General features: G+C 43.8%; 1 protein-coding gene across 1 annotated transcript; it reads right to left on the reverse strand.

Moving 5' to 3' along the window:
* Window positions 1-8,094: 8,094 nt before the first annotated feature.
* Window positions 8,095-9,255, reverse strand: LOC147639025 (sesquiterpene synthase Agr3-like). The gene has a single exon (XM_086793246.1). It carries the CDS (start codon window positions 9,253-9,255, stop codon window positions 8,095-8,097), a length of 1,161 nt encoding a protein of 386 aa, XP_086649372.1.
* Between the last annotated feature and the right edge of the window lie 887 nt (window positions 9,256-10,142).

Genomic DNA, 10,142 nt, shown 5'->3' on the forward strand with positions numbered 1-10,142 from the left:
GCTCCACTGCATCATGTATGTCCCTCTTCAAAGTGTCTTCCTGTTCTGGAACAACAGCAGCTTCCCTTTCAGGATGTATACTCTCAATCTCTGGCATCTTCACAAACTTCTTCAGCTCTTCCTGTATTCCCATCTGCCTCAGACGCTTCACCTTCCACTCCTTTTCTCGAGCTACTCTGACAGCCTCCTCAAAGCTATCCAGGTTCTTTAGCTCCACCTTCAGACGGAGGGTTGGCTCCAGACCAGCCACAAACTGGTCTCTCTTTATCATCTGTGGGGGTGCTTCAGGAATCAGAGCCTCACACCATAGACTCCACAGTCTACCAAACTCTATCAGGTACTGATCCACATCCTGACCATCCTTCTGCTGAATGTTACATAACTCCTTCCACACCTCATTTGGACTCCTCACTCGGGCAAACTGTGCCAAGAATGCAGCTCTGACTACACGGTACTCAGGATCCTGTTGATGAATGTTCCTGTGTGTAGTCACAAACATCTGTAACCAGGTTTTTGCATCACCCTGCAAGCAATAAGCCAAAATCTGAGAAAGGATCTCCGAGGTTGCCCTGTCTTTCATCAAGGCTAAAAACTCCATCTTTTCCAGAAACCTGACTGCACTTTCCTGTGGCAATCCCCAATACTCCGAAAAATCCTGAGCCATTTCCAAATCTTTCTTCACACAGCCCCTATCTTCTTTCACAAACCAGAGGAAATCTGCTCCTCTGTGGAGGCACCAAAAAGTGATGGCCCTAAAGCGGTAAAGCAGTCTACGCCTTTATAGAGCGCCACACTTCCACACACGCATATAAACACACCAGAACACCAGACCAAAAGGCATGAACAAGACTTATATTTCAGATCTGGCTGGTACAACTTGTACCCAAACAAACAAAGAACAAAAAAGAACTCTCTGGCATCACCAAACACCAGCCACAGCTAATCAGGAGAATTTACAACTCTGGTTTGAGTCTCCAGAAGAGGTAGAAATCCACAAAATACCATACGCACGCACTCTCTCTCTGGCTCTCTGTGCTAATCCTCTGTCAGCCGCTCTTCAAACCCAAGCTCCAGAATGCTACTAGCCTACCACCAAGCAACCACACTGTATATCATCAGTCTATGCATATTCTCTTCATACCAGAACCGATCACCAACGCTGGCTGTCTTCACACCTCTGCCCAGCAATTTGCCTCCACGCACCAGAAAGGTCTCTCCTCCTCAAACAACTCGGCAGCTTTGCCCACTCCTCTCTGTGCCTCCCTTGTCTGCGCTCTACTGGTTAACCTTCAGTTGTCACAAGGCAGCCCACGCTTGCCAGCCTGTCACCTATCATATCCACAGCCACACTAAGTGCCCAGCATTTCCCTTCGCTTAATCTTACAGCTGCGCTAGCCTCACGAACCCTTGCAGCTCCAGCTCCCTTGCGCTTCATTAATGCCAGCCCTTACTAGCTGAGCTCCAGTCTCTTCACATGGAAGCCCCCACCATCCTCTGCAGCCCGTCTTTGTTGCGCCCTCTGTAAACCTTCACAGCAAGTCGCCAGCTAGTCTGTGAGGCCAATAGCGGCTTCACCCACCTGGCTGCCCTTTCTCTGCACTCTTGCGCTGTCAGCCCGACCTGCTCTTTATACAACGGCCACCTCTCTCTTCACTCTCACGCGGTTGCGCTTGAGAGCCTCCACGTCTGCAACTCCAGTCGCCAGCACGTCAGCTGCCTGCGCACCACGCTCACCAGCCCACCAGGCTTCCTTCTCTGGACTTCGCTCTACGCCAACCACACAATGGCTCGTCTCCTAGCTGCAGCTCACCATCCTCTCACATCTGCAGCAGCTGCGCTGCCCAAGAGAACTCCCCACCTCCTCTGCGAACAATTTGCTGCTCTCCGTCAGGCGACTCCCCTCTGAATGACCAGGCCGACCTCCTTGTAGAATAGCAGCTTCACATGCACTGGCTCCTTTCTCACCTCCTTCTCCCTCCAGAATCACGAGGCCCTCTCTTTTTCTGTTTTCAGCTGCCGACTTCACCACATCATTCGCCAACTCTCTAGAAGGTGCGCTGGCGGCCACCTAAAGCTCCATGTGGCCTTCAATTTTTATGGCCACATCAATATTATAATTATTTTTTTCTTCTTGGAAGGCCTACAAAATGGCCACACTCATTTTCTTTTTTCACACTAATACTCAAGCTGCATTGGCCACCTTAATATTTTATGGCTCAAACCTCCATATACTTTCAAACACAGCTTCAATGCCCATACATTTGGGCGTGTACACATACTCAGAGCCAAACGAGGAGCTGAAATCATCCTCAGTGGATCTTCTACCGGACAGGCCTGTACATGCTCACATCAATACATTTACTCTGTACACCTGACAATGCTCTCAAAAGCGAAACTTCACACACGCCATGTACATGTATGTACACACTATCAGCCTCTATTTTTAGCCACACATCGTCAGTTTTCCCCGTCGTCTGCTTGTGTTTATGCTTATGGATGTCTTCTGGAATCGTGTTCCTGCTCATATTTGTGGGCGGTCATTATTAGTTGGTCACTGATGGTTCCTATGTATTTCGCTTTTGAAACTGTGCTCGTGGACGTTTGTCTTACCCATCTTGTGCTCGTGTTTGTGCTCATGGCAGTCTTCTGGAACCCTGTTCGTGCTCCTTTTCCTGGCCATCGTCAGCTATTAGCGATGCTTCCTCTATCTTGTGCTTTTAGCAGAGCACAGCTAACTACCTAATATGCACCCGAAATATTTTAGCGGAGCACAACTAACTACCTAATATACTGTATGCATATTATGTGAATATCATATATGCATATTATAATATGTAGCTCGTTTTCTCTTATAAGTCAAGCAATTTTTGTATTAGTTGTACATTTTTATTAATGAATTTTAAAAATATAAAAAATATTTTGTTTCATATTTTTAAATTATAGTAAAATAATTTCTTCATTATATGCATCCGATTTTCTTATATTGTATGGAGTTTATTTAGGACATGAAAAAAATTCTCACATTTTTTAAATAAAATTCTCTGAAATAAGAAAAATGTGTCTTTTCATGTTTAAGAATTCTGGGTGCAACAGTGAGGGGAACGAGCAGCTGAGCTCATGATTACCAGGCACCCGTAAGCTAGTGGCGGCGGATGCAGCAGCAGGGAGCATGGCATCACAAGAGAGCTTGACGCTCGGCACAGATGTCGACTCCATATCTATCTCTCTCACACACGCGCGCACTCACGCTGCTGAAACTCGCACAAGTAAACAGACAGACACTCTAGTCTCCTGGAAGGTGGTGCACAATGTGTCGGGACTCGGAAGTGTAGAAACACACACACTCTAGTAACTAGTTCATTGGCTTCTGGATTCTCCGTTCCGACACCTCCTCAATAATCGACTATGTATTCCCAATGATAAGGGAATAAAGGGAAGAATTTTGAGAGAAGCCCATGATAGCCTGATAGTAGCCGGACATCCAGGGTTTATAAAAACCTATATGTCTATGAAGAAAAGCTTCTTCTGGGGGCCAGGACTCAAAAAGGATGTACTTGATCATGTGCAAAAATGTTTAATGTGTCAGAGAGCTAAGATGCTAGTGAAACTGCAGCCTCTAGACATTCCACAGATAAAGTAGGAATGTATCAGTATGGACTTTGTCACTCGATCACCTTCAGTGCAATCAGGTTACAACTCCATTTTTGTGGTAGTTGACAGGCTAACCAAAGTTTCCCATCTGATTCCAGTGAAAGAAACATGCACTGCAATGGATGTTGCCAGGTTTTTTCTTAAAGATATCCACACTCCCGAGTCCCACAACGCCAACGAATTACGACACGTGTGTTTAGTCGTGGCATAGAGAAGACATCCACGACTACAAGAGACAAAGAGACAAACCGGTCACTTCAAAGTACGTCGAGACGAGAAAAAACAAAGACTTTCACGCGAGGAAAATCTGTGACTTTCTTGCGAAAGGCTTTTTGAGTCCACACTCCAAAGTTTTCTAAAGAAGGCAACTTAGAGAACACGGTTGCCACTCTATTCTTTTTTTTGGTGGGTGCATATTCACTCGAATGTATTAATTACTTTTTTTTGGGTGGTGTATATTCACTCGAATGCTTGCCACTCTATTTTGTGGGTGCATATTCATTCGAATGTATTAATTATATTTTTTTGGTGGTTTATATTCACTCGAATGTATTAATTAATTTTTTTGGTTGGTGTATATTCACTCAAATGTATTAATTAAAATTTTTTGGTGGTGTATATTCGTTTTCACATTATAATTTATAAGGTTTAAAAATCTTAGAATGTAAGGTTAAAAAATTAGAATGTAAGGTTAAAAAACTAAAATTTTTGTTTTGAACATTACAATTTATAAGGTTAAAAACAATACCAAAAAAAAGACCAAGAAACGAAGAAAATTTTATCGATAGAACCAGGAAAATAGACATGCACCCAAAAAAAAATTTATATTGCTGAAGGTTATTACATGTGAATTTGAAAATCAAGGCCATGGAGCACTATATGCTTCTTAGCAAAAACCAAGCATGAGGTAATTACATTCGAAATTGAAAATCAAGGACATGAAGCACTACACAAAACATGCTTCCTCTTCGGTGATCCCTTATAAACCTGCATATTCCAGGAGAGAGTGGAACAAATTCGTCTCCATCTACTATGGCTTTCTTGAATTGTATGCCCTTTCCCAGACTGATAAATAAGATGTGCTATAATCTTGAGGAGATGTCGGCTCTTTATCATCATCGATTACTATTGGATTTGCTCGATTGCCTGGTGCAGTATTGTTTTTTTTCTTGCATTTTCTGCTCTCCTTCAGAATCGTCATTTTGTTCCTCTGCATTATCTGTTTTCTCTCTTGTATTTACAGGGTTGAAGTATCTATTAGGAGGAGTATCGGCAAAGAATATCTTTTTTCTCTCACCTCATGAGAGTTCATCATCACTAAGGTCCCTAAACACAAACCAAATTATTTCTTACTTCGTCTTGTGGGAAAGAACCTTATTTAAAAAAACCCTTAAATTCATGATGAATAACCACATAGGTTTGTGATTTGCAGTGGAGTTGTTGCTTAAGTACTCTATGGGGTGTGGTAAACAATTTTTGTGTGGTAACTTATGAGTATTTAAGGAAATCTAGTGTTGTAGATTTGTTTAAAAATGTTGAGTGGGAGCACATGAGACTAACCCACTCACTCGTAGGATCTGTGGGATACGTGGTTGAGTTAAAAATTATGTGATGCACCACACAACCATGGAAAATGTCAAGTCACTAGTTCGTGTGAGGAATCAATTATTAACCTCCTACCAAAATTAGGTGTGGGAGTAGATGAGACTCACCCACCCACTAGCAGGGAGTTTTAATTGATTAGAGTGGTATGTGGGCAAGTTATTGCTGCACATATGTGTTAGTTTCTTGTAGTGGCACTTTGTCTTATTGCATTGAAGTGAAAGAATCTTATGTGGTGTCATGTTTGTGCATTCCAGTTCCCTTTATAAAAGCCACACTATAAATGTCGCTACCCCCTCTTTCTGCTGTAGTGAATTTCCTCATTTACTTCAGAATAACAAAAGAACTATGACCCTGATGATGGATCTGTCAGGGTCCTACCTAGCTTGATGGGACTATTTAGAATGTAGAATGTATTTACCTTTTGGCCGAATTGTGAGTTCTCTGTACTTTGACTTTCGATTTTGTGTGAGCTTCATATCTCGTGGTCTCCTCAGTGTGGCTCTTGGGGTGTGATCCTCACAAGCGTGAGGCTCATGGGCATGAACCATCTCACAATAAGCGTGAGCCTCAAGGGCATGAACCCTCACAAGTGTGAGCCTCATGAACATGAACCTTCACAAGCGTGAGCCTCACGTGCATGAAGTCTCACAGGCATGAACACTCAAAAGAGTGAGCCTCATAGGCATGAACCTTCACAAGCATGAGCATCACGAGCATAAATCCTCACAAAAGTGAACCCTCATAAGCATGAGATTGAAACACATGAACCTTCACAAGCATGAGCCTCATAGGTGCAAACCTTCACATGCGTGAGCCTCACGAGCATGAACCCTCACAAGCATGTGTGTGAGGAGTTGTGTCATTTGTAAGGCCTTCTATGATGAATCCACACTATGGTTTTTTATAGATATTTACATCCTCAACGTGTTGAATCATCCAATCATGAGGTTATTTATCAATCTTTGAATCCTCAAAGCATCCGTGCTTCTTACTACTTGTATTCATCCAATCATGAGATGCTTTGTCAATCTTTGCATCCTCACAGGATCCATGTTTCTTATTACTTCTAGTCATGCAATCATACAATCAAGTGTTTTGTTAATCTTTGCATCCTAAAGGCATTTGTGCTTCTTTTTACTTACAATCATCTAGAGGCAGTACAATCATGCATATATTATGTGGGCGTAAGGTGTGGGTCTTTGCTACCAAGATGACCTTCATCGTATATTGTTAACTAGAAAGAACCCTTGTTACTACTACAAAGAGCCTCTCTCTCTCTCTCTCTCTCTCTCACTCTCATCTTCCCCTCTCTCTCGTCTTACCCTCATTTTTGTCTTTAGATTTAAAGGCTTGAATGTACACTTGAAAGTACTCTTCTATGAATTACTTTTCTAAGTAGTTCTCATAGATGCTAGTTATGTACTAACAACAAAGTTCATTAAGGAACTTGTGTATTAATTAGATCATAGGCTCTTAAGAACATGAAAATCAAGCACATGAGCTGTAGAACAATCTTTCACTTGATTAGAAATAATTTGCAGCCAATTTTATATGGTTTTATGAATCCATAAGGCTCATTTGTGCACGCATGGTTTTGTGTGGATGTGGGCATGAAGGAAGGGATGGGTGTTGTATAGTTATGCGAACAAGATGACATGAAACAAGGATCAAACCAGTACTAGTGGGATGGCCATTCCTCTATAATGTTAAGAATGATATTAGCAGCTTATGTTAATTAGATCCCATGAAGTTATAACAACTCCATCCCTAAGTGGCATTAATGCCTACTTCTTTCATCCCTTTTTGTGATTTCCAATCAACACTGGAGTACATTCTCTCACATTGAACCAACATTTTCAAGCACTACACCCTCTCACAATTAACCAACACCCATGTAATTATATAGCAGTACGCCCTCTCATAATTAACATCATCTTCAACCAATTGTAATAATGATTGATGCGCATAACGTGAGACAATGTAATCTTATACATGAAGATTCAAGTATAAGCATGGGAGACAAGCATGAAGATTGTGGTGTTGCCCGTAACGTGTTGCAAACGAGGTTAGTGAGTTTTAGCATAATTACTAGCATGAGCTTATAGATTATGAGTTAATTATATCATACTGGCCTTTATCATTTCAAGAGTACCCTTTTGTAGCCTTGATTAATTCTCAACCAATTCAAGTATCATCTACAATTAAGAACATTACAAAATGGGAGCTAGTTGCATGACTCAAATTAAGCGCATGAGACTTAAGGCCTAGCTCTAAAATATAAGAAAAAGCTCAATCGAGCACAATATAATGCATTATATAGAAGGGAACGGAATGTCATCTCCCACCCACACTTTTTTAAGCTTACTCTACACACAAGAAAAATATCATGACTCCAAACAACTGTACCTAAACATATAATGACTTGAGCAAAGCGAGTTGCAACATATGTTCATTGAAGTCTAATGAATCTAGAGTGTTTCTAATTGCACCAACGTAGTTTGGGATCGCTTCCTTACTTGGATGATGAGATGTAGACATGGGACATGCCAATCATGCAAGACGCAATGTAAAGGCCCCCCTACATTTTACTTTTAAAAAAGGAAGACGTATTAAAACTTTTCACTTGAAACCAGAACCCTAATTTTATCCAATAAAGTATTGGACTATTCATAGTAATTGGTTATTAAATAGTGGACTACTCATTGATAGCGCTACGTCACACGTGTAGTGATATAGTGCAAAATGAGATGTGGCGGTAGCACATTGATATGTGGTAACAGAAGACAATAGGTACGGGTAGCGATAATAGGTGATAGTACTTTCATTAAAGCAGTGATATTAGGTGGCTGGGTCGACGACGAAACCTTCACGGGTGTAAGACTGGCGGTAGCGGGCCGTCTCAAGAGACCAGGCGAGGCTTCCAGAAATGCAAGAGGACAGGGCGTCTAGGTAGGTGCGCACACAGGGTTGCTGGAGGGCGGGAGCGGGGCTGTTCTGAATGATAGCGAAGAGATCAACACAACGGGCATCCAGGTCCTCTGTCATTTGGACGACGCGGTCGACAGCCTCCTGGAAGGAGCCGCACGCTGTGTCGGCAGTGTTGTACACGATGGAGGGGAGATTGAAGTAGTCGCCCACCGCTATCTCGACGCGACATGAGAGAAGGTCGTTGCAAAGGCACATGTAGTCCATGGCAGCATTGCGGAGCTGCCCAATAAGAGGGTGGGCGTAGGTGGCCTCATCGAGCTCGATTTCGAGCGCATATTCCACGAGGGTGAACGCAGGGAGGATAAAGGAGGCCTGGCGGCGGATGTCCACGTAGGCGTCCACGTCCGGAAGGCGTTGCACGCTGCGGAAGGCTGCCTGCGCCTTGATGCCGTTGAAATAGTCGGCCATGGTGGCGGTGAATCGGGCACGGAGGCCGGCCGGCATGTCCTTGCACGCCTCCGCCCATACCTTGGCCAGTGCCTCGAGTCCGGCTCTATTTTTGCTCATGGCCTTGCAAGCCGCCAATGGGGAGTAGTCGAACCGTTGCTTATCCTCTTCATGATTATCACCCTTGCGCAGGATCGCCAACACGAGCTCCGCTCGCTGTGCGCTGGCGGCGTAGTCGGAGCCCCGGGCATCGGGGTGGTCGTCGTCCGTGTCGGAGATAAAGAGCCAGGAGATAATCTTGGTGACCTGGATGAGGCGTGTTAGCCTGCCCTTGGGTATGGTTCGACAGAGCAAACGGGGCAGCACAGAATCCACCACGAACTGGCGGGCGGCGGCGGAGGGCGGCAGCGCCACGCCAAGGATCCACCCCTCGCACTGCTCCCTCACCACCTCGTATTCTGGGTGCAACAGTGAGGGGAACGAGCAGCGCAGAGACGGCATGCGGAAGCTGAGCTCATGATTACCAGGCACGCGCAAGCTAGGTGAGCTACTGGCGGCGGATGCAGCAGCAGGGGGCACGGCGTCACAAGAGAGCTTGACGCTTGGCGCAGATGTCGACTCCATCTCTCTCTCTCTCTGTCTCACACACACACAGACACTCTAGTCTCCTGGAAGGTGGCGCACAATGTGTCGGGACGTAGAAACACACACACTCTAGTAACTATTCATTGGCTTCTGGATTCTCTGTTCCGACACCTCCTCAAATTTATAGGCGAGATACCACACTCCCGAGTCCCACGACGCCGACCAATTACGAGACGTGTGTTTAGTCGTGGAAAAGAGAAGACATCCACGACCACAAGAGACAAAGAGACAAACCGGTCAGTTCAAAGTAGAGGGGAGAAAAAACAAAGACTCTCACGCGATAAAAATCTGTGACTTTCACACCCAAGAAAATGAAAGGTGAAAGCCTTTCGTTTTCTTGCAGGTGAAAGCAAAGCCTTTCGTTTTCTTACAAGTGAAAGGCTTTCTTTTGTTGGTGTATATTCGTTTTTCTAGTCTTCTGGAAGGTGGCGCACAATGTGTCGGGACTCGGAAGTGTAGAAACACACACACCTCCTCAAATTTATAGGCGAGATACCACACTCCCCAGTCCCACAACACCGACCAATTACGACACGTGTATTTAGTCGTGGCATAGAGAAGACATCCTCGACCACAAGAGACAAAGAGACAAACCGGTCACTTCAAAGTACGTTGAGGGAAGAAAAAACAAAGACTTTCACGCGATAAAAATCTGTGACTTTCACACGCAACAAAATGAAAGGTGAAAGCCTTTCATTTTCTTGCACGTGAAAGGCTTTTTATTGGTCGTGTATATTCGTTTTTACATTATAATTTGTAAGGTTTAAAAATCTTAGAATGTAAGGTAAAAAAACTAAAATTTTTGTTTTGAACATTACAATTTATAAGGTTAAAAACTATACCAAAAAATGACCAAAAAACGAGGG

Source organism: Cibotium barometz, chromosome 4, assembly GCF_041138505.1.
Source record: "Cibotium barometz isolate CiBa-2024 chromosome 4, ASM4113850v1, whole genome shotgun sequence".
Lineage (NCBI taxonomy): Eukaryota > Viridiplantae > Streptophyta > Polypodiopsida > Cyatheales > Cibotiaceae > Cibotium > Cibotium barometz.